Source organism: Diplodia corticola (genome assembly GCF_001883845.1).
Source record: "Diplodia corticola strain CBS 112549 chromosome Unknown scaffold37, whole genome shotgun sequence".
Taxonomy (NCBI): Eukaryota; Fungi; Ascomycota; class Dothideomycetes; order Botryosphaeriales; family Botryosphaeriaceae; genus Diplodia; species Diplodia corticola.
Window position 1 is genome coordinate 332,192 of NW_017971516.1, and position 23,187 is coordinate 355,378.

The window sequence follows — 23,187 nt, forward strand, 5'->3', positions numbered from 1 at the left end:
GAAACAGTTCGAACTAGATGCGTAGTTGAATTCGCAAGATAGATACCCAAATCCCAGGATCCCAAAAAACAAAGAGTCCCACCAACCCAGGTAACCACCCAACCACGCTTGCTTGCAAAATCCCAAAAATATGTAGAACGCATTACACAATCGCCGCTCCAATGCCCATCCATCCATGAAGATAGCTGCAATACCTTGACGAACAACCCAACAGCAAAAAAACCAAAACAAAGCCAAACGGGAGAGAGACTGTGTACAGAAAAACCCAACTCAGACCCACATTCCCCCTTCATCCCAAACCATCCCTTATCCGTCGCACATTTCCTACTGCTAAACAAATGGCGTGTATGCGTATGTGCATGTGCATGTGTGTGTATGCGCGCCTAAAAGCGCACACGAAGAGATAGACGGAGAGAGAGAGCTGGAAAACATCAAAACAGCCACCTAACTCCTAGGTGTGTGTGTCCCTTTCATCCAAAACACACGATTCATCGCACCAAAAATCTACCACTCCCTTTGACTCGTTCCTGAATTTCCTTCCCAACATGTACACAATCCAATCTCTTTCAGAAAAGAAAAAAGAATTTACAATCGTATATACAGCGAATGTTACGATGATGATGAAGAGAAGATATATGTCGAGATTGAGATATAGAGAATGCTGCGAGAGGTGTGTGTGGCATCGGTCGGTCTATCGGCCATGCACGACAGGACGAGCGGGTTGACTCGTTTCCGATCGGTATGGAAGGAGAGACAGTGAGAGAGAGAGAGAAAGAAATAATATGTAAATCCGTATGCACAAAATGCGCTCTCTCCGTTGGTTAAATGCAAGTCCCCCAAGAGGTATATGGTCGTCAAATCGTAACGGTAATTGTGGATGGACACGAGAAAGTTTGTCCTCCACCTTCCAAAACTCCACAGACTTTGGGTCTGTATGTTGTTGACAGATTAGGAAATGTCTCAACGCATGGAGGCGTATGTGGTGTTAGATAAGACGAGAAAAAAAGAGAAATTCTCGGTCAACCTGTAGGACATGGAAACGGAGTTGTTCACTCCAACATGCGACTCCGCGTCGAAATCTCCTCATCCGTCAGAGCGGCCATCCAGACGCACTTGGGGATAATGTCCGAATGAGGCTTGAGATCGTAATGGGTGCTCGCCTCCAGCAGTCGTAACAGGTTCTTCACAATCGTAGCCGAAGTCTGGTGACGCTCAAAGTTGATAAGCGGCTCACGGCTGTCGTTCTCTCCGGCGGCCACAGTCGCCGGCTTCTGTGCGTTATAGATCAAGTCGCGCGTGTAGATTCCAATGAACGGAATGCATCCATCATCGAGGTTGATCGTTTCCATCTCAAGGCGGAGGTTGTGAAAGTTCTTCACCGGCTGCACCAAGCCCTCCAACTCGCGAAGAGTGGAACGCTCTGCGGCCGGAACAAGTTCCCAGGTTTTGGTCAGACGTGCGCAGTCAGCCGATAGAAGTGCGACTGTGAGCTGGTACATCGTGGCGTAGTTGCGCAGACGACGAGCGTGGTCGGCAATGTGGACGTATTTGATAATGCATCGTACACGCTCTTCCAGATCTTCCGTGAGTACGATCTCGGACACCGCCCATTTGACCATGATGTTGAAGCGAGCAATGACGACGTCAACACCGCGAGGTTCTTGCGTGCGCAAATACTCCACCCAGTCACGGATCTGAGGCGAAGATTGCTTCCAGCGCAGCTCGATCAACTCCTTCCAATCGATCTCATCGAGCGCATCCTTCTCGACAATGGTCAACTGCTCAGCAAGAGTCTCAGAGTCATAAGCCAGAACGAAGGGGATGTGTCGCTCCCGCTCCGGAATTGACTGCTTTCTAGGCCGATCGTTCAACTCTAGCTTGCTCGGATCAATCTGCGAATCTGATTTCTTGCTGTGGTGGTTCGCCTGGAAGTCTTGCACTTGATGGAAACCGTTTTGAGAAAGCGGAACTGTCTGAAGGCCATGCAGAGGAGGCGTCAGACCCGGGGTTGGGAGGCCCTTGTGGAAAACCGTCGAGTCCATGTTGTTCGGAATCGTCCTATCCAGCACGTTGTCACTTGTTGGTGGCGTAGGAGGATGGCGCAGTGGACGAGGGACTAGTTCATCTCCAAACTCAAGGTCCGCAGGCTGATCGTCAAAGAAACTCCTCACTCCATGGCTCTCGCGCCTAGAGTCGTTTGGAACGCTGGTCGAGATGTCCGACGAGATGTCATCAAATTCCTCTTCAGGGTCCAGAAGGAAAGACTGATGCGTTTTCACCGAGTTTGGAGACTTGGAGGACTTCGGCGATCTGGGGAACGTTGAACCACGTGGAATCCTGCGCATGCTTTCTGTCTCCTCGATATGCTCTATTGAAGAGCCAGCCGAGGGATTTTGTTGATCCAGTTGGGCAGCGCGCCACGCCTGTGGCGATAAGGCGGCAGGGCGAGCAGAATCCATGGACTGTTCGTTGATTTTTCGGCGCGTAGCGGCAGCAACGTCACTGTGTCCACGATCGAGGAGGGGGACACCGGAATACGAGTACTCGGACTGCGGGACGGAACTGTCTGGCATGAATGTCGGAGATGTGTGCTGCTCAGACGACGGCGACACCACGAACGCGCCAGATACCGTTTGCTCCCGATGTAATCCAGTAGACTGAGTCTTGCGTCCCACACCTCTCGAGGCATCCTCTTGTCCCCCGTGGGAGTCCTCTCGTTTCATGGACCGACCCGGAGCTCCTTGGGGAATATAAAACTCCGCAGCCTGCGGCGATGGATCTGGGCTCTTCTTTTCATACCGGCCCTCAAGCTTTAGCAAGGCAGCCTCAATGCCTCCGTCATCGTCATCGTCATCAGGCAATGCAGCCAGGCGTGCGACTTCTCTCTCAAAAGAGGCCCTAAGCACTGGCTGTGTAGAATCTGTACCAATGAGTGACAAAGACTTCCTGCTGGTAGGCCGCCGCTCATATTCTTCAGCGCTTTCATTAGGATCCGGTGCATTGCTCCAAAGTTCATTCCAGCCAGCTGTAAGAGGAGGATATGCCACAGAGTTCGTCACCGAGTGGGCGAAATTGGAAACTGAACCAGTTGATCGAGGACGATCGTTGGGGCCCAGCTCGTTCAAGTTCGCAGCTCCACGGAGATCTCCACCAGGGCGTCTACGAAGCATGCGTGCGGGGGCAGGGGCTGGTGCAAGATCCAAATGAAATGGATCATTATCAGACGATCTGGTCATGGCGTCGGAGTCGATGCTGTACCCGGGCCTGTGTCTGGTCATTCCACTTTGAAACGATGCAAATTTCCGTAAAGAATGTGATCCCGAAAGTGTGTGGCCTGTATACATCGACCTCGAGTGTCTGAGTAAGGACGGGCGCAGACTGGGTACCGCTTCCGTCTCATAAGACTCGTCTTCATCGTGATAGAATGAGACTGCATTCGCAGTTGGGGTCGCTGACTGAATTATGACGTCGGGATGCATAGTGACCGGGGGAAGAGAGACGACCGGCTCACCGCGCCGGGAATCAGCCTCCAAACTGTCCTTTCCGAGCTTGTTGCCGCTCTGACTGACGGCATCATCAAGACGTGAAGTGTCGGTAGCTGCCGCCACAGATCGCTCAGACACTGCACTACCGTCGGCAGGGAGGGCGCCAGACATGACCAGAGGAAGAGGAGGAGGAGGAGCCCCGGTATCGTCAAATATGAGGATTGAGCCGCTGCGCATGGTAACCTTGCTGAGACCTCGCTCGACGCCAGGACGAGCCTCTCGTGAGCCATCGCTCACAGGATGCATATCCGCTCTGGTGGACGCGCTCACGGGACGCACCGGGCTTCGATGAAGAGGGGACACTCCACTTTCCCGGTTTTTTCTTTCCTTCTCTAGCTCGAGCTCAAGGGCTTTGTTGAAGCTCTCAGCAACACGCTGGGAAAGTAGATCCACACGAGTCTGCTGTCTGGCCCGAATCTGTCGCCTCTTCTGAACGCCTCCGTGGGTTGTTTGCGTAAATGTTGTCGTACTCAGCGAGTCTCTTTGCGTGGTCTGATTTGATGCCTCGCTCGGATTTTGGCCTTGCGATCCACCACCTTGCCTGCTACTCAGCGCTCGCCGCACGCTGCCGAGTATTTTTTTCATTCCCGGATTCGCCACGTTCGATTTCGATGTCGCGGGAGGTGTGCCGGATATGTTGAGAACAAGATCAAAGTGTGACTTCATCGGTCGTATTTCACCTGTCGATCGCAAATTGATGTATGGGGAGTCTGGCTGGAACAATGCACCCCTGATGATGCTCCCAGGGAACTGCTCAAGGGTGAGCTGTTTCGTAGCTGAATCTTGCGATTCTGGACGTCCTCTCGACATGGACGAATGCGCTCGATGATCCCTTAGAGCATCCGAGAAACTTCCACTGCGCTTGTGGCAATGAAGCATGGGCCGTCGACGTTGTGAGGTCGGAAGGGAAGGGGTGGTGGCTGAGCCTACAGGTACAGGGTGAGGGTACAGAGGCATTTCTGTCGCATTCTCGTTGCGATAAAGAGACTTCAGTGGAATCGAGCAAGACATGACATGCATGCTAAACTCGCTAGCGGGGGAGAGTGGTATGGTACTGTTGTCATGAATCCCCCCCGGTGATGCTGTCATTGAGCTCTGAGGGACGTGACGAGAACTCTTTGTCCGTTCCGAAGGCCTTCCGGGCGGAGAGATTGAGTGCACATGGGGAGGCTGAGCGTATCGGTTTACCTTCCTTGGCGGAGTCGTTGGTTCTGGGGAATGGGTCTCGACCGGGGCCGGTGCTGCTGGTGCAAGGTCGGACAGCCTCGCTGGTTCCACGGGTGGTTCCGGTTCAGCCTGGCCGCCTGGACGGATATCCTCATCCGGTGTATCCCTGCCGATTGCCTCTATATCGTCCCAGAAGAGCGCACAGGTCCTCCTCCAGCACTTTTTCAGTTCCCCGATGATTTTCAAGTCTCCACCTCCTCCATCCTCGCGCATCTGCAGGTCATGGTACAGGTCGTTGACAAGCTTGCAGAAGTGTTCCCGGAGATTCAAGAAAGGTAGGAAGTCCTCGGTAAAATAATTGAGAATCCAGTGACGGAGGGCAACGAAGGTGCGTACTCGGACTATTCGTCCAAAATCATCGGAGCGCTCTACAGCCCATCGAAGGCGAGCTATCAAGTAGGCTACCAGATCGCCGGTGGTCAGGTAAGATCGGAAGGTTAGAAAGAAATCAGACAGAAGTTCATAGTCCAGGAAGCTGGGGGATGTGATATGAGCTATCAGTCGAGCCGGGGTCGCTGCGGTTATTTCGCCGGTTATAGCATATCGAACGACGGCGGGCTCATCGGCATTCTTCGTGAAGGAATCGTAAATCTTGGGAGAAATGGGTACCGTCGGAACGATGGGCGTCAAGGGACTCGAGGAGCCCTGGGTCGAGGGCTCGATGTACGTGATGGGTCGGTCGTAGAAGCGTGTTCTCGACGAGATGTCGGAGTACCGCTGCGAGTTCCGGTTCAGCATCGGGCCTGGAGCGGGGAACAGGGTGCCGAGGGTCGGGGTGAGCTTGTTGGAGAAGAGCGAAGAGCGAAAGTCGTCGGTGGCGGAGGTGCGAGTGTAGGCGGAGCTGCGCAGGATGGCGGTGCCTTGGGTGCTGAATCGGGGATTGCCTAGGCGGTAGTGGGGAATTGGAACGTCCAAAACCGGGAACGACGACGTGTCTGCGGTCCGCGGTCGCGACGTCTTGGGGCGGTCAATGACGACCTTGAACGTGTTCGAGTCGATGCTCTGCGAGCGAGCGTGGTCATTGATGGTGGAGAAGGAATGCGAGCGAGCGTGGTGCGAGGGGCGGCGGGCCTTCGACGTGGACTTGGTGACGCCGTTGGCCTTCACCGCCGGGGTGGGACTGCGAGCGGGCGTGCGTGCTGGAGTGGGAGTGCGCGATCCAGAGGGAGCGCTGTCGTGCCAGCCATTGCTGGGTCGTCGAGGAACGCGGGCATCGGGCGCAAGGCTGTCGGGAGGAGTGATGGGCGGGAAGACGAAGGGCGCGGGCGGTGGGCGTGTCCGCGGCGTGCCTGTGCGAGCGACGGGCCTAAAGCGAGGACATTGGTTAGCTGGCAGTCGTCGCGGCGCGGCGCCTCACTCGCGCAGAGAAATTATTCGGAGGCGCTTGCTCGGGCGCCAGGGTGGGTGTGTCGTTACCGTAGGTAGATGAGGCCGTTGCTGCCGACGTTTCCCACAGCGAAGCGGCCGCCGCCAGAGCGGCTCTGGGCGCCGTCGTCGGTCCTCACAGTGCTGCTGTTGCTGCCGCCACGGGTGCGGGCGCGCAGCTGCTCGGTGCTGTTCTTTGCGCGCTGCAGCGAGTTCTGCCTGTTCCTTCGGAAGTCCGCCGGCCGCTGTTTCGCGCTATGAGGCCTCTGCGCTGCTGGGATATGGGCTGCTGCTGGTTGGCCCGGCCACCGCGGGCCGGCGTCCTGCGCTGGCGCGGACGTTGCCATCGTCATGCATGCTGGAGCACGTCGAGGAGGGGCGGAGACAGCTATCGACGAGCTGAGCGGGCGTGCATGTCGCCGGAAGGTTGTCTGAGAGGCGAGGAGGGAGGGCGAAGAGAGAAGCACGGCCGACGACGTCAAGGAAGTCTGGACCAGGTTGAGCGTGGTTCGGTGGCTTGCCCAGCGCGAGATGAGATATACGAACCGTGCCCTGGCCCAGTCGGTAATTGAGCAATTACGCTGGCAGCACGGCGCGGCAGATCTGGCCGACGTTCATGCGCGGACGTTGAGCCTGCAGCGCTGGCGGGAGCTGGAGGGCTGCTCGCCGTGCGTGCGTGAGAGAAAGCAAGCGTGGAAGCCTGTCCGCAACCCCGGCCAGCCCGCCGCCGCCCAATCGAGCCGGCTGCAAGAGCTGCACGGCTGCACGGCTGCACGAACGGACTAGCAGCTACAGACGCCGTCGACGCATCATGCACCGCGTCCGTGCGCCCTCCCTGCGGCGAGCACTCGCCTGGCTGCCCTGATATCGCCCTCCAGCAACGACTGCAGCGCCAGCCTGCGCACCAGCGCCCCAGCGCACCAGCCCTCCAGGCCACCACACGGCTAGCAGCCGCGTCGCGCGCTGCCGCACGTGGCTCGATGGGTGCGACGCGGCCCAGTTGCTGCTTCCGGGCCCATCGCCGGCCGCGCCTGGGACCGACGTGTGGAGGCGACGGCGCCGATAGGCTTTCCGCAGCCTTCGAGAAGCCCGCCGCCCGTCACCTCCAAAGTCTTTCTTCCTTGCGCCACCGTGATCGCCCCTAGCGCGAACCATCACCCACCGCTGCTCTGCCGGACCCAGCCCGCTGAGATCCCCGGCTGCAGCACTGCTGCCCGAGATCTGCTCCCATCGCTGCCACACTGCCTCACGCTTCCTGCCGCTGCGACCAACCCACACCCACCACCGGTGCACCGCTAGCCAAAGGGCCGTTCGCGGGGGAGCTGGGCCAGGCGTTTGGGCATCGAGAAGGGGGGACTGCAGATCGTCTCGCCCCAAACGCGCAGCTGCAGCTCTTCCCGCCCCTCAGCGCCGTCGAGCAGCGAGTCCGCGCGCCGGCCGCCGTTGTCAGATCCCGCATCGAGACTTCCTCGGGCACGAATACCAGCCATGTCCCTGCACAACCCCCCTGCTGCCGATTGGCTCTACCTGAACCCCTCCGCGAGCAGCTGGACCTCACCCGTTGCAGCTGACCCCGTCGAGGTCGAATCGTTCCATCGCCGTCTGCCCGAGTACCGTGAAACGCCGCTTGTGTCTCTGCCACACGTCGCCAGAGAGCTCGGACTGGCCCACGTGTTGATCAAGGACGAGTCGCACCGGTTCGGCCTGCCCGCCTTTAAGATTCTGGGTGCCGCCTGGGCCGTGTATCGGGCCGCTGCTGCGCGCACAAAGCTGCCATCCAGCGTGCCACTCGAAGAGCTTGGAGATGCCGTCCGGGCCAACGGCGTTCGCTTCGTCACCTGCACAGACGGCAATTGGGGCAGGGCAGTTGCACGCATGGCAAGGTACCTCGGCGTGCCGGCACGCATCTTTGTCCCTCAGAACATGGATCAGGCCACACGCGACAACATCAGAAGCGAAGGTGCCGAGGTGTCTGCGGTGCAGGGCGACTACGACGCGTCGATCAGGGCCGCGCAGGAAGAAGCGGAGAAGAGCAACGGTCTCCTAGTCATGGACACCTCATGGCCCGGCTACGAGACAATTCCAACTTGGGTAATCGAAGGCTATTATACAATGCTCCGAGAAACTGACCGCCAAGTCGTTGAGCTTACAGGCCGTCATGCGACGTGCGCGATAGCCTCAGTTGGCGTAGGCTCCTGGGCGCAGGCGGTTACCCTGCACTACAAAAGCAAGACGCCCTCCGCTACTGTTGTAGCAACCGAACCCACCACAGCCGCGTGTCTGCAGACCAGTCTCAAAGCCGGCAAGATCGTACCCATCCAGACGGCAGACACGATCATGTGTGGCATGAACTGCGGAACTGTCTCATCATTGGCGTGGCCGGTCCTCCGTAACGGGGTTGATGCAAGTGTGATGGTGACGGATTTGGAAGCCCATGAGGCAGTTCAAACTCTACGCGCGGGTGGAGTCGCCGGTGGGCCTTGCGGCGCCGCTCCCCTGGCGACCCTGCGTAAGCTGAGCGGTGACTCCACCATCAAGAGCACACTTGGCCTGGGCTCCGGGTCTGTGCTTGTGCTTTTTTGCACCGAAGGCGCAAGGCCGTATGATGTCCCAGGCGAATGAAGCCCCCAGGGTCCTGTTGGTTGCGTTGAGTAGATTGCTCAACGGCGTCTCGCCGCCAAACGCAAAGCCATTTAGTTGGTCCAGATTTCTTCTTCTCCGGCAAGCCTTTGCCTTTTTTTCCCCTTTTCGTACGTACCGCCACAACACGGACTCGGTTCGCGTGATATTGCATCAAGATTGGGGAAGGTGAAACCATCGCCCAGACGTTGATTTGGTCCAGACGCTATCGTACGCTTCATGCCCATATCAAGGTCGCGATTGCCCGTATTTGGAATGCCTCCTACTTTTATTACATCACATCAGACGACCTCATTCCCCCAAGCTCTCGTGGCTTTCGACGTGATACTGTTCTACTATAATGTCAGTTGCTCAATTTTGATGTCGAAGGTTGTGCGCTAGGCTCGCGTGGCCCAAGTTATCATTTCCAAGGCAACAGACAGAATAGTCCAAACAACGTCCCTACTCCACTCTTGCTACTGTTGTGGGCGGTGCGATACGAATTCAAACAGCAAAACTCTAACCAGTAGTTATTATGAGCGAACTCGGATCAGAGGTTCCGAGATCTTACTAACTTTATCCCTGCGTGCATCATGGGAAACTCCGCAATATAAGATGACGGAAATACGTGGCTTCAGCACTTCTGAACCTTGTCGGTGATGGCTCGGGCCACTGCGTACATGTTTCAGCTGTTCGGTGGTCTCTTTGCAATGACCGTTCTTTTGGCCGTCATCAGTTGTGTCTGTTCACCTCAGTTTCAATTCAAGTTTACGTCAATGCTTGCGTCATTAATCTATGCTTTTTCAATCACCATAGCTCCATCCCAGTTACTTAATATGTGGGAAACATGAAATACCCGCTCATTCACAAGTGCATTTGGCAGTCATTTCCAGTCGATCGACCTACACCATTCCCTACAATTTAAAGATGGGTGGATATTTTTTATCGTGGACGCTGTGACATTGGACGGCGGTTGCAAAAATCTCAATGGAAAATTTGTCCAACATCTGAAACGTCCTGTTGTTAACTAGCGCCTTCTCACTTATTCTGTAATCCCTACTGTCAACGCCTAGGCAATCATTGTGAACGCGAGAGTTATGACAATGTCTTTGGTGCGCAACTTCTTCAGGGTGACTGGGCTATTGCCCTCCGCATTGTGCTGAGAAATGGTTAACATTCGCCACATTCAGAGCTTGAACCGGGAAGAGGTGTCTTGCTATCTAATCAGCTAGACTGATTGCTCAGTATGGGCTCTTACAGACAACTCTCTGCCGGTCGGGCTGCAGGGCTCGGTCCCACTCACCCAAGTCGGGGTGTTTGCGAGTGTCTCATTGCCAACGCTGGGGCACCATTGAATTAGTATAATAGAAAATGAATAGAAGGCCCTCAAAGAGTATGCTTTCGTGTAGGCGTTGAATCTTGCTGTTGTTGTTTTGTTCATGACCAGAATAGGAAGTCGCAGAGTGTGAGAGCGCCGTGACTACCATTCGAGCATGTGTCGCACCTACTGCTCGCCAACGCATCGGCTTAGAACAATGGTCGAGCTGAAGCTTTGAATCTGCGTAACGACTGTCAACCAAACTGTGATATGCAGACACGAGCATCTTATCCCCATCACTTCAAGTTCTTGCCTCAACCCAAAACCCCTCTTCTCTGCGTACACTCTTCTATTGCGCCATAACCAATCCACTTCTCCATCGGCGCCCAGGCACAAAAACTTCCCCCATCCTCGCCAACTGATTTGGGCCTCTCCAAACCTTTCAACTGACCACTCCATTTCTCCAACAACCAACCACCACAATGTGCCGCACAATCCTGACAGTCGTCGACCACGCCTGCCGGGCCGAGCACCTCACCCGCCGAACGCGCACTGAGCAGTGCTACGCTGCCCATCTCTGGGGCATCCGGGTCTGCGCCCCCGGCCCGCCACGCCACATGTTTTACGAGCAACACATGCCCGGCGCCGCCTGCCAATCCTGTTTCTACGCCGACCGTGCCGCATACAACACCCCCTACAATCTCACCCACGACAACGACGTCGAAGACGACTACGAAGTTGACCCCGCCACCCTTCACAATCAGCGCCTCCTCTCCGGGCTGTCGTCGACTCCCGTTTATCCACCGCCAATCGTGCCGCGCCCGCCAACGATCCTGCCCGGGCCCGTGAACCCACCGTACCTGGGCACTGACGAACACACTCACGAAGATACCCCGTACTCTGGACCTGCCATACCGACCGGTGTCCCCGGCGCGCGCATAGACTGGCCGCTCATCGACACCATCGCGCAACAACTGCCCGGCTCTCTGGAGCAGCGGCAGTGGCAGCAGCAGCAGCAGCTCGGTGAGTACCCCAGCGGCTATGCTGCTGCTGCTGCTCACCGCCAACAACAAGAAGAAGAAGAAGCATGGAACAGCGGCATGCCCCCACCGCCACCACCTCCTCCTCCTCCCCCATTCCGCGGCGGTCCCCTCGTCACCATAGCAGAAGACGAACGAGAACATCATCACCACCACCACCGCCGCCACCCCGACAACTTCGACGGACCTCCCAGCACGGAGCCGAGCGGCGAAGAGGACGACGACGGCTTCGTGCGCGTAGAGCGCCCGACGACCGGCCGCCGCTTCGGGCGCGAGCCCCGGCCCCCCAGACACAACCCACCACTTCGCCGCCGCTTCCGCCAGCACCCCACGGCGCGCGCGACGCGGAACCCCTCGCTGCCGAGCTTCCGCCCTTACTCCCCATCGCCGCCGTTGCCACCGCCGCCGCCGTCGTCGTCGTCCTCCGAGTTCTCAGGTTACCGCTCCCCACACAACGTGTGTCACTTGCGCGGCGGTGGCGGTGATAGCGCCGACGAAGAAAACGAGTCCTCCTCCTCCTCCTTTGAAGAAAACGAAGAAGAAGAAGAAACCAAACAGCTGCGCTCGGCGCTCGAGCGCAGCGCCCGCGAGTACGCGGAGGCGGCGGAGGCGGCGGAGAGCGCGGCGCTGGAGAGGGCGATGCGGGAGTCGGCGGATGAGTGCGAGCGCGCGTGTGAGGAGGCGGAGCGCGCGGCGCTGGAGAGGGCGATGGGCGAGTCGGTGGCCGAGGCGGAGGGGGAAAGGAAGAGGGCGGAGGAGGAGGTGCAGAGGGAGGTGGTGGGGAGGAGTTTGGGGACGTGGCGGGAGGAGGTGCGGAGGCGGATGGGGCGGGGGAGTGGGGAGGAGCGGGAGGAGGTTGTTGTTGAGGGTGGGGGGCGAGGAGGTGTGAGGGGGGAGGCGGGGCGGGGAGGGGTGGCTGAGGGTTGGGGGCTTCGTCGGCAGATGGATAGGCGCCAGGGACGGGGTGTTGGTTCTGACTGTGATGCTGGATGCGGTAAGAAGACGGCTGCCTGGACTGCACCTTTGGTTTCGGAATCCAACCACTTCGAAGAAGATCGAGCAGTTCAGGGGCCGTACGCCGACTTCAGTCCTCGGGTTCACTCGAATCCCACCCCGGCATCCAGGAGGCATGTGGTACACACACCTGCTCAACGCAGGGCTTACCCTCCGCCGCCAACTGTCGAGGATGAAGAATCGGAACCAGATCGCCCGGCGACATGGTCGTTCGAAGGCGTCGTTGAGAAGGAACAAGAGAAAGACGACGACGACGACGTATCCACCATCATGGACCCAGCGACTGAAGTAACGAGAGCAATGGAGGCGGTGGACATATCGCTCGATCATGTCAGGGAGAAGAGGATGGCCAGGTTCGCCAAACACGGCGAGGAGTAGTCATGGTGTTCAGATTGATGAGAGGCCGGCCAACTCCAAGTGCGTGGCTCCATCATACCGGGGGCGTTATGGTTGTTTCGTGAATGGTTAGGTTATTCATGGTTGGATTTTTATTGCTTCAGGATAGGGCTGTTGGTCTAGCGGTCCAGACACCTGCGGTCTTGCATTAAAGGGTACTTCATGCAGCTGGCAGGCAGAAGAATGAGATATCTTCATTCTTGAAAGTCTTCGCTCCTGGTGTACATACCTACCCCGGCAAAGCAATGGAACAAAACCATTGGTCAGGCTTTCGGTCCAGTCAAGTTGTAAACAGAGTCGGCACCCTCGCCGTAGCGGCCTATCAACGTGCGTGCAGGGAGGATCAGCTGCTCGCATCAGGCAAGTGAAAGTCGGGAGCCTTCCCGACGGGGCAATCTGCGGAGAAGAACGCGCGGGGTTTAGGATATTGGTCGCGCATTTTTCCTACCTAGCCGCCCGCTCGCATCGACTGATCGTGTGGTCTGGCGCGATGCTCAACCGTGATATGAAAGACTACTGGCTCGTGGCCGAACTGCATGCAACCCGTTCAGGGGCTCTAGCGCGATGGAAGGTGGGAGAGAAAAGCGAAAGCATGTAGTTGTGTTAAGGTTGTACAGCCGCGCAAAGGCGCCCCCACGGGCCCCTGCGTCAGCGTGCAAGGGGGAAACTGGCCCCGGATTGGCCCTCCCAACTTTACTCGAGGAGCCGTGGCACTGGCGATCCTCCTCTCAAGCCGAACTTCCCTTGCAGATGTGCTCCGCAGGACATTGGCGACTGGTATGTACCATCTGATACCGTAAGCCTCGTTTGATTGGGTTCTGGCGTTTGCTCCCTTGCGTGTGTGAACCGCTGAGCAAGGAATCTGCTGTGAGATGCTACTACCACGCCTTTTGAGCATGCGGGCACCAGATTCTGCAAAAGATTGACTCGCTGTTGTGCACGCGACTTAGCGACAAATCTGGAGGGTGGGTCGTAAGCACGCTGCGTGAAAGTCAATGTATATCGGGTATAGTAGGGGGATGACGTGCTAAAGCATAGGACACATCGTGAAAGAGCATGGGGAGCTGAAGCATGCGCCTGGACGCGAAGTACGAATAGGCACAAATACTACGTTCAGACGCATGCTTCAACTCCCCATGGATGAATGAAGTAATATTTACGGACGAAAACTTCGTGCCCGGCCAATGTTGCTGTCCCTTCATTGCTGCGCTATACATGTGCTCTTCACGAGCCGTTCTTGATCCAGGGAAGACTGAAAGTACCAACCCAATCCTCAACCTCCTTCCTTAGCTGGATGATGTCCGTCACGTTCTCACCCTCACCAACGTGTTCCCTGAACGCATTGACGCTGCCAGGGTTCTTCCTGCCCTTGGACTCTGCCGCCTCCTTTGCAGATTTGTCCAGCTTCTGCGTGATGGTCACCGCACGGTGCACAATGTCGGCGACGCGGACAAAGTCATCGGGCGTGAAGCCGCGAGTGGTCATGGCCGGGGTACCCATACGAAGACCGCCGGGCTTCAATGCCGACTTGTCACCAGGAACCGTGTTCTTGTTGCTGGCAACGCCAACCAGTTCAAGGACACGCTCGACACGGGCGCCGTCGACGCCACGGTCCTTCAAATCGATCAGGACCAGGTGGTTGTCGGTACCTCCAGAGACGATGTTGTAGCCAAGGCCACCCTTGTCCTTGGAGTTGCCTAGTCTATCGGCCAGGGCCTTGGCGTTGGAAAGAACTTGCCTCTGGTAGTCCCTGAACTCGTTGGACTGAGCCTGTTGCAGAGCAACAGCGAGCGCAGTGATGGTGTGGTTATGAGGACCGCCCTGGTGTCCAGGGAAAACCGATGCGTTGATCTTCTCCTCCAAGTCCCATTTCTCCTCAACGCCCTTCTTGTCCACACGACGGGTACCCTTGCGGTAGAAAATCATAGCACCACGAGGCCCACGGAGAGACTTGTGAGTAGTGGTCGTCACAACGTCGGACTCGTTGAACGGAGAAGGGATGACACCAGCGGCGACAAGGCCAGAGATGTGGGCCATATCGGCAAGCAGGTAGGCGCCAACCTTGTCGGCAATTGCCCTGAAGCGCTCGTAATCGAGTAGCCTGCTGTAGGCGGAAGTGCCGGCAACGATGATCTTCGGTCGGTAAAGGAGAGCCAGTTCTTCCAGCTTGTCGTAGTCGATCAGGCCGGTCTTCTCGTTCAGCCTGTAAGGTAGAGTCTCAAAGTATTTCGAGATGGCCGAGATCTTTTTAGTGGGAGTCTGGTAGCCGTGGGAAAGATGACCGCCGTGGGGCAGATCAAGGCCCATGATTCGGTCGTGTGCGTTGAGGAGGGCAGAGTATGCGTAAAGGTTGGCGGGCGAGCCGGAAAGAGCTGCAACGGATGAGTCAAATGTCAGGTATCAGGGTCGCAAGCAACGCACGCTGGACATTAACGCCCCATTCGCTCTCCTTCAATCCGAAGGCCTGCAGAGCACGCAGCTGGCATAATCTCTCCGCCTCATCAATGAACTCGTTTCCTCCGTAGTAACGCGCACCCGGGTAACCCTCCGAGTACTTGTCTGCAGTTCGGCTCAGCATTCGCTCCGGCAAGAGGATTCGACATGCGTACTCTGCATAACACTTCCTAGAGCATCGAGGACGGCCTGGGAGGTGAAGTTCTCCGAGGGGATCAGGTTAATGAAGTGCTTTTGCCGCCGTTTCTCCTGCAAGTTTCATCGGCACGTTAGCAATGTGCCGAACAAGAGCGGAGGGCGCATTGGCGCAATTACCTTCTCTACAATATCGTACACGACGGGATCGGCTTGGGCAAGGTTCGAGGAGAGGAGCTGGGGGCAGATTAGCATAACCGGCGCGCGCGACAGGAAAGACGGCGGCGTACCTTGTGCTGGTCGTCCAGCGAGACGGCGTAGCCTCGCGCCACTTGAGGCCGCAGGCATCTCTGGAGGATTGGCCGGCGGGCAGTGGTCGCCAGCAGGGCGCGCGAGGCCCGGCAGGTGTAGCGGAGAGACGACATCATTGCCAGCCTGGGGAACTCAGCAATGGGGCGCGGAGAAGCTGGGATGATCTCGGCGCGGTGGTGAGGTGATGGATCGATGCGCCGAAGTCGCCGAAGAGGAGCTAGGCCGGATTGGGAAACCCACGCGAGGCAGCCTTTTTTTCCTCTGTCGCGCCACGCGTCTCGTTCCTTTCCTCTTCATCACACAACTAAATCCAAGATGATGAGCTGGCCTTCATGGCAGCGCATCCTCACCTGCCGCGCGCAAGCACGGCGGCGTGGGTGCTGTTGAGATGTTCCGGGCCCACCTCACCACCTTAGAGGAACAATTTGAAACTTTCTGATTGGATTCCTGTGTGATGAAATGCCCTTCGACGGCGTTGGCATTCTTCCTCAACGATACACTAAAGCGCTCGCTAGATGTTCAAGGGGGGCAAAGAGGCGGTCTAGCTTGGGCGTGCGGCCTTTCGAGGAGCTCGAAGGTGGCAGCCGATGCAATTGTCGGCTTCACTGCTCGTTGGAAGTTCGCAGAGTAGCCCGAGCTTGTATAGAAGTATATAGGTAAAGCGATCTATTCCCCGAGTTCTCTAATTTCTTTATGGCTCTGGCGAAGTTTTGTGAGTACTGTCGACGCTGTTGACAGGTAGCAGCTAGGCACGTGATGCTTGCCTGTCAACACCCGCTTGGCTGCCCATTGCTCGATCATGAGCTTGTATACAACCTCGTGATGACTGGAGGGAGTGGCGTCCGACAATGGTGCCGGAGGATTGCGCATGTGCGTCTAGGGCACGTGTCGCTGAGGCCCTTCGTTTGGACCCTTCTGTCCGTTTGGTTCGGCAGGTGCATGTTTAGGTACGGGTCGCTCTTTCCCACCAAGCTTCGCCTTACATCACCGTCCGGCGACCCTGAGAAAAACCAACCGCCAGATCTTCTCTGAACCTCTTCCTCCACTCCACGCCACCACAGGCACACGGGTCACCAGCACCCCGCTCCTGCAAGCTTACGTCACTTGCCACCAAGCCGCATACACGGTGTCGAAGACACTCGGCGCTCTAGGGTCTCGCGACATGGCGCGCAAGGCGCCTCCGAAATCGAGGACCTCCAAGCCGGCAAGCGCGCAGAAACCGAGCTCAGAGCTTGGTGATGGTGACCTTCAAGTCCGCTACAACACCCGCACGGGACGACCCATTCGCGACAATGCTGGCCGCAAGTCGCTTGACCCTTCGTACCTCGACACCACTGAAGTCATCGATGACGAGGGCCTAGACAGCGAATCTGGATCAGAGGACGAGGAAGGCGTCAAGAAAAAGCACCCCAAGAGGAAGCGAACTCCTTCTCCACCATTGCCAGATGTCGATCCGCTGCCACTCTACCCAGACGACGTTCCATCGCGCGAGCCAACTCCGCATTCACTGGACGATGAGGGGGTCGGCTCTATCAACTTGACCGTCAACGTTCCGAAAGGCTTCAGTGGTCCTCTGACTCTGAAGATCGACCGAGCCTTATTCATAAACGGACAGTCAGAACCCCCGGCCAAGCGCCAGCATCTGCCCAGTGCCCGTGTGAATTCGTCGAAGCTCAGCACCGGAAACACTATCTCGGTTGCCCCTCGCAAGACATCCATTCGCCAACGCGGATACTTTGGTTCCGATACCCGCGAGGATCCCACGAAGAAGACCTTCGCTGATCTTCCGGCGGAGCTTCGAAACCAGATATACCGTCTGTTGTTTGTCACCAAGGAGGACGTCAGCTTCTCACGCCCCGTGAACTTTAGCCGCTCTGGAGCTTTGCTGCGAACCTGCCAACAGATATACAAGGAAGGACGCAGTGTTCTCTATTCCGAGAACCGATTCGCCTTCTCACGAAACACCCATTCCCGCGCACCCTACTGGAGTGCTCAAGAGAGAGAGGTCGGCTATCAAGACATGAGAGTCTTCCTCAACTCAATTGGACCTACCAACATATCTGTAAGTGGTTCATTGGACCAGGTAAGCCTGGATATCTCACTCACCAGCATCAAGCTGCTTAGGTCCATCTCGATTGTACTCACTGACGCGTCCCCATCGAGTGCTCCTTACTTGGACCATGGTAAGATGGATCAGAGACTCTGCTGAGTAGCAAGCAAAGCTGACAAGATATAACAGAAGGACGTCGCTTTGTCCGTGATGAGCATATCATCAACTGCTTTCGCCAGATTTCGAAGCATGGCAAACTGAAAGATATCGAGCTTTCGTTCTACGGACGAAAGTGCCTCTGTCGAACAGATTACCGTTTTCTTGATGCCTTGAGGGAGATCAAGGCTGATGAGGTTCGCTTTGAACCGCCCGAACACCTCTGGTATCCTTCAAAGGTCGACTATCTCGTGAAGGTAGCACTCCTTGACTCGATGGTCCGCCCTACCAAGATCTACAAGAAGGAATGACCACCTTCGGATACTTTGACAGCAAAATCCAGTCCCCCAACTTAATCCCGGTAGTTGTGGCAACCTTTCTCACTTGATGGGGCTCACGGTTCCTTTATCATCATACTGTCGAGCATGGAGCTTGGCATTTCTGCATTTGCATCTTCAGTCCGATGCTTTCGGCGTGGAACAAAGAAGAACAAGGACATTAATCACACAACAGAATCGGGAAAAGTAAAAGAAAAAGAGCAGAATTGCTTTGGCTGCGGGCATCCTTTCTCAAAAACAAGTTTTTCTATAGATGGAGAAAGCGTTGTACCTGTGTTCGATATCACAATTCCGGATGGCTTTTTGACACAGTCTGATCAAGTAATTCCAGCATGATTAATAGAGAAGCACTGTAAAATAGCAAAAGCAAACCATATACATGAGCATTAGAGTCCGAAGATCAGCTAAGCAACTGAACGGAAAAATCAAGAATCTACCCATGGGCCATATGTCCTATAACTTGATCAATCAGCCTCTTTGACATCGATTGCAGTCGCGTTGAAACCTCTATAAATTCTATCGCCGGTCTACAGAGCGCCATGTTAATCTCACTACGCATTCTATTTCTACGCTCGTTCCTACATCGAACAGGCCTTGCTGATAATGAATAAAGCGGCTGCTGCATGCACCTCAAAACCTGGGGTACACCACCAGGCCAGTACACACAGATGAAACACCACTTATAACACACAGCGCAACTATAACGTCTCGGTCAGCCCTGTCGCCGCCGCACAACAAAAAAGAGGGGCCCAACTTCAACCACATAGCTCCTCCACGTCACACATTAGTATGTAAGCGAGAGAGATGAACAGCGACGCTACGTCTTTTTCTATTCTGCTCTACAAAACGAATATGCGCCGCACAGCACACTTGGGGGATGGAGGTGAAAAAAGGCCAGATCTGTTTCGTTTCTCTACTCTTCTTCCAACTTTTGGCACGCTCGCTCATGACGGCAGCCCCCCCCCCCCCGATCGATCTGCGCGCCTTCTCCTCGTCGTCGCGAATCGGACGAAAGAGCTCATCAGAATCGCGAACTAGACGTGCGTCGAGTGATGATGCGATGATGTCCGAGATCCTCGGTCCTCCTCCTCCTCCCACCCCCCGCCTCGCCTCGCGCGCGCGCGCGAAGGGCCGCGCCCGCCCGCCCTGCCATGAACGAGAGGGCTAAAAAAAACAAGGCAAAAGGCTGTCGCTAGCTAACGATTGATGACAGATAACGGCGTCGATTCATCTTTTTTTGGACTATCGAAAAAAGACGCCGGGTTCGGGCCAAGCACGTTCGGCTTTGGCTTTGGCTTTGGCTTTGGCCTTGTTTTTATTCTTTTTTCTTTTTTTTTCTCAGGGTGCTGATTCATGGCTTGTATGTACCTAGGCTCACACTACCCCGTGCTCGTCGTCGCTGTCCTCGTTGCGGCTCTTGCTCCTCCCTTTCTTAGGGCTGGCCCGTGGGCCCGGCGCCCGGTGTTGGAAAAGTGGCTGAAATGTCACCTACCTCTTTCGGAAATGGGTTGGAAGGCGCATTGGCCGTTTTTGTACGCTTGCGGCACGGTCATTTTGGTGTTGGTTTTTGGGCCTGCTCACAGGCGTCGGGCTCATCGATTGGTCTGGGCGGCCACGTGCGTTGACGAGGCGCCGAGTGAGAAAATGGTAAAGGGCGGTCGATGGTTTGGTTGGTACTGTGTATTCGGTCGTGCAATGACACGTACGTGAATCTCTTGTTTTTTTCTTGAGTCGTGCTCGGCGCGGAACATACGGGCGAGATTTCTTCCTTGTCATTTGTTTGTTCAGCTGGGCAGGGGTGTGGTTGGCGATATGTGGGGAAAATGGGTGGTGATGGTGGTGAGTAATCGTTGATGAGTGTGTTGAAGTGGCCAATCATGTGGCCCTTGTGGATTTTGTCTATCTCAATTATTGGCGACCCACGGATGAAGCATCCGATCTCTGGTGGGGTATTTCTTGCGCATGCGCTTGGGCCTTTGGGAGTCGTGGCTGTCGAAGGGCAGATCTGTGTGAATTGCGGAATCGGCCCGGCTGCTTCGGCAAATTTCACTGTGGAGAAGGGGCAGTTGCTGGTGGGTGAAGGTTACGTGGGAGATCAGTGTAGCAATAGGGTCTGCGCACGTGGGATGGCGGCGATGATGGTGTGATGCTTTGACCGGTTACCGGTACTTGTGGGTGGTAATTGGGATAAGCGGGAGGTGCCGTCACGTTTTGCGCACGCGCGCGCCTACACCTGTTAGGAAGTTGTGCTGAGCGGTGTCGTTACGCCTTCGCTGGTTGGCAGAACGGTCTGGAGGAGAACATGAAGTGGAGACCCTGCATGCGTTTGTCGATGTGATTCTGGGGGTTGGAGTGATTGGGCTGAATGATCTGAGACCAGGATTGCGGAGAAAAAATGGGTGACGTCTGTGACATGGTGGAGCTCCAGCCTAGCAATCGGATTTGTCCCTCAGCGGTGGGGAATAATTGGTTCGAGCGCGCGGTGCGCGCGGACTTGGAGATGGTGATGCGTTGTTTCAGGACACCGTGTGGAGAAGGGCTTGTTTGGACGTGGTTGAATGTCTTGCCGCCCGATGCTTGCAATTGGCCGGCCGTCTTGGATGCGGTTGTATTCGGCTTTCTCAGCCGGACGTCATTGCCTCATTCCTCCCAGAAACACGAAATGAATTGTCCCATTCGCCGGAGTCATCGGACTGATTTGTGCTATCCATCTCAGAGACCTTTTCTCTTCTTGAATTCTGCGATCCACTCTTGCGCCCTGGTTTTGGGCACAACATTCACCTTGACCAGTCCGTCCAAGATCTCCACTGTGCCCCCGGCCAACAGCTTGCCCAGCGGAACTTTCTTGCCCGCCTTGATCAGGCCACCGGATGACGTCTCCAAGTAGCACTCAGTACCCGCATGTGTGTATTCGCTCTTCGCGTCCCAGGGCACAGGCAGGATGTACTCGAGGTGCTGGCCAAGGCTGTCCGTCTCGGCGCACGCCTGAATGAAGTCGCTCTGTGCGTCCAGCGGGTAGAGAAGGATGAGGGGAAATGAAAGGACCGATGAAGGGTCCAGAGGCTCTGTCAGCGCAATCTTCGCGTCACCAGTGTCTGGGTCTGCGCCAGTAGACCGTGTCTTGATGTTGCGTGCTCTGAGGGCTAATTGAAGTGCGTTCTCCTCATTCCGCTTTTTAGTCTCCCGCTCCTCGCGCTTCCGTTCGGTCTCCTTGAGATGCTTCTTGCGTGTTGCAATCTTGCTTTTGAGAGTCTTGAGGGAGGCATTGCTGGCATCAATTGCCAGACCACGCTCACATGAGTCCTCGGCTTCCGGGATCTTGTCCAAAGCAAGAAGAGCCGTGGCGCTGCGGTACCAGGCCTTCACATTCAACGGGTTGATAAGAAGAGTTGCCTTGCAATTTTGTATGCAAGAGCGGTAGTTCTCTGTTCGGAGATGCAGTCAGCCTGTTGTCACTTGTACCACCAATAGAGGGGCAATCGATTTGCTGGCTTGATCACGAACAGGGCCGACATACTCATCTCCAGGTTGCACAACGCCTTGTTGACGAGAGAGGCTTCCTCGATCTGCCTTTCCTTCCGCGCCTCCTCGTCCGGGTCCAGTTTCTGTCCATCCGCAAGATCCATGTCCGGATCCTCGTTCAGCTCTTTCCCCACACCCTTGAGCACGCCAAGAGCCTTGTCATAGAACTCCCGTGCATCAACCCACTGCTTTGCGCGGGCGCACTCATTTCCTTGTTCACGGAAATTACCGGCGACCTCAGCCTTGGTTCCTTCGTATGCGAGCGCCTTCAATCCTTCCAGAGCCGCATTCTCACCGCCTTGCCCATCGCTCTCGTCTAGTGATGTCATAAAAAGCGGCGTGCGATTGAGCTCGGCCAGCAACTCGTCAGCAGTCTTGGATGCGGTCTCCGTCATGGCCGGGGGCTTTGCAGCCGACGCCTTTCCGTCGGAAGGCTCCTCGGCCGTAGACGAGCCCTTGGTTTGGGTAGCATTGTTGAGGAGGGATTCGAGCGAAGGTACTCCGCTTGGACCGGGGCCACTGGGAAGGTCGGAAGGCTTGGGAGGCGGGTTTACGGCATGGTCATTAAGGTTGAGTGATTCGTCGAAGTCGTCGGGCAGCTCCTCGATCTTGCCCATGGTAGCGGTCTCGGGGGAAAGGCTGCGATTTGGTGGCGCGAGGGATTGCGGTAAGGTAGTCTGAAGCAGCAGCAGCTCCAGGCTCAGACGAGGCGCAGGAGGGACAGAGATGGGATGCAGCCGGTGGGGCAGAGAGGGCCAGAGGACGAAATTTCGTTATCGATAGCACTTCGGCCTCGGGCGCCCATGGCCCTGTCACACTGTGCGGCGGATGCCGCGCGAGGGATTCCGGAAGCAGCTATCCGACCGGGGAAGGGCGCCTGCTGCAAAGATTGGCTCGTTGTTATTTCTTTTTTCCGGACTTCAACACCCACCAGCCGCCCCTGCATAACAACGTCCTAGGATGCCCCCAACGCTCGATCCTCCCTCGTGCCAATGTCAGTCCGGCTGATCGTCGACGGTAGAGCCCTAGGGATTCACTACCGGCGCAAACAGATCTGGACGGCCGCTCCCTGTCGTCACGCCGTTCTCAGCGGATAACCTGCCGCTAGGGCCGCGGGTGGATCCATCTGATGCCCAAGGGCCACTACTGCTGGAGACACCATGGGGGGTTCGGAAGGGGCCCGGAAGGGGCCCGGAAGAGGTGCGCTTTCGAGGCGGACCACGGCACTCTAACGCGTCATTCTCGAGCATTGCTGTATTGTGTGTGCAGCATAGCCTCTCTCGCACCAACGGGGCGCGCGGCATAAATTAGGCGCGACGTGCTATCTCGCGTATGCCGATAGGGCTTCCCAGCAGCCCAGGCACCCGGCGCCCTTTGGCCATATGATTCTTGTTATACCCTCCGCGTCGCAGTCCCGCCAACGCACACTGCATTACGCTACGGTCGATCGCGAGAGCACGGGTGCCGGGCTCGCGGGTGCTGGCTTGCGGTGCTCTTGGAGGGACGGCATCCACGACGCAGCCGGGGCAGCAACTAGAGAATTTGTCAACAGCAAATTGGGGCCCGCGGATCTGTGCCTTGGCGAGACGGCAGCCAGGTGCTTGCGGCGCCAAGATGGCGCGTCTCATGGTGACACAGAGCAATTTCGTTCTTGTCAGCCGCATCGCAAATGCGGGGAGGCAGGACTGGCGGGCGT

The 23,187-nt window shown here is 56.5% G+C and overlaps 6 protein-coding genes across 6 annotated transcripts; 3 read left to right on the forward strand and 3 right to left on the reverse strand.

Moving 5' to 3' along the window:
* Nucleotides 1-1,049: 1,049 nt before the first annotated feature.
* Nucleotides 1,050-6,490, reverse strand: BKCO1_37000103 (low temperature essential 1; the record flags this gene model as incomplete). Its single annotated transcript, XM_020274979.1, has 2 exons — nucleotides 1,050-6,078; nucleotides 6,189-6,490. The coding sequence occupies 2 exons, from the start codon at nucleotides 6,488-6,490 to the stop codon at nucleotides 1,050-1,052; spliced, it is 5,331 nt and encodes a 1,776-aa protein (XP_020128888.1).
* A 1,135-nt stretch (nucleotides 6,491-7,625) lies between these two features.
* On the forward strand, nucleotides 7,626-8,759 carry BKCO1_37000104 (diaminopropionate ammonia-lyase; the record flags this gene model as incomplete). The annotated part of the gene is made up of 1 exon (XM_020274980.1): nucleotides 7,626-8,759. One exon carries the CDS (start codon nucleotides 7,626-7,628, stop codon nucleotides 8,757-8,759), a length of 1,134 nt encoding a protein of 377 aa, XP_020128895.1.
* Nucleotides 8,760-10,556: 1,797 nt separating this feature from the next.
* BKCO1_37000105 (uncharacterized protein) lies at nucleotides 10,557-12,506 on the forward strand (the record flags this gene model as incomplete). The annotated part of the gene is made up of 1 exon (XM_020274981.1): nucleotides 10,557-12,506. The coding sequence occupies one exon, from the start codon at nucleotides 10,557-10,559 to the stop codon at nucleotides 12,504-12,506; it is 1,950 nt and encodes a 649-aa protein (XP_020128894.1).
* Nucleotides 12,507-13,748: 1,242 nt separating this feature from the next.
* On the reverse strand, nucleotides 13,749-15,538 carry BKCO1_37000106 (serine hydroxymethyltransferase; the record flags this gene model as incomplete). Its single annotated transcript, XM_020274982.1, has 5 exons — nucleotides 13,749-14,896; nucleotides 14,946-15,083; nucleotides 15,134-15,227; nucleotides 15,294-15,350; nucleotides 15,404-15,538. 5 exons carry the CDS (start codon nucleotides 15,536-15,538, stop codon nucleotides 13,749-13,751), a joined length of 1,572 nt encoding a protein of 523 aa, XP_020128893.1.
* Nucleotides 15,539-16,587: 1,049 nt separating this feature from the next.
* Nucleotides 16,588-17,942, forward strand: BKCO1_37000107 (dna-binding protein; the record flags this gene model as incomplete). The annotated part of the gene is made up of 3 exons (XM_020274983.1): nucleotides 16,588-17,487; nucleotides 17,542-17,608; nucleotides 17,665-17,942. The coding sequence occupies 3 exons, from the start codon at nucleotides 16,588-16,590 to the stop codon at nucleotides 17,940-17,942; spliced, it is 1,245 nt and encodes a 414-aa protein (XP_020128892.1).
* A 2,739-nt stretch (nucleotides 17,943-20,681) lies between these two features.
* BKCO1_37000108 (tpr repeat protein) lies at nucleotides 20,682-22,108 on the reverse strand (the record flags this gene model as incomplete). Its single annotated transcript, XM_020274984.1, has 2 exons — nucleotides 20,682-21,394; nucleotides 21,487-22,108. The coding sequence occupies 2 exons, from the start codon at nucleotides 22,106-22,108 to the stop codon at nucleotides 20,682-20,684; spliced, it is 1,335 nt and encodes a 444-aa protein (XP_020128887.1).
* Nucleotides 22,109-23,187: the final 1,079 nt, after the last annotated feature.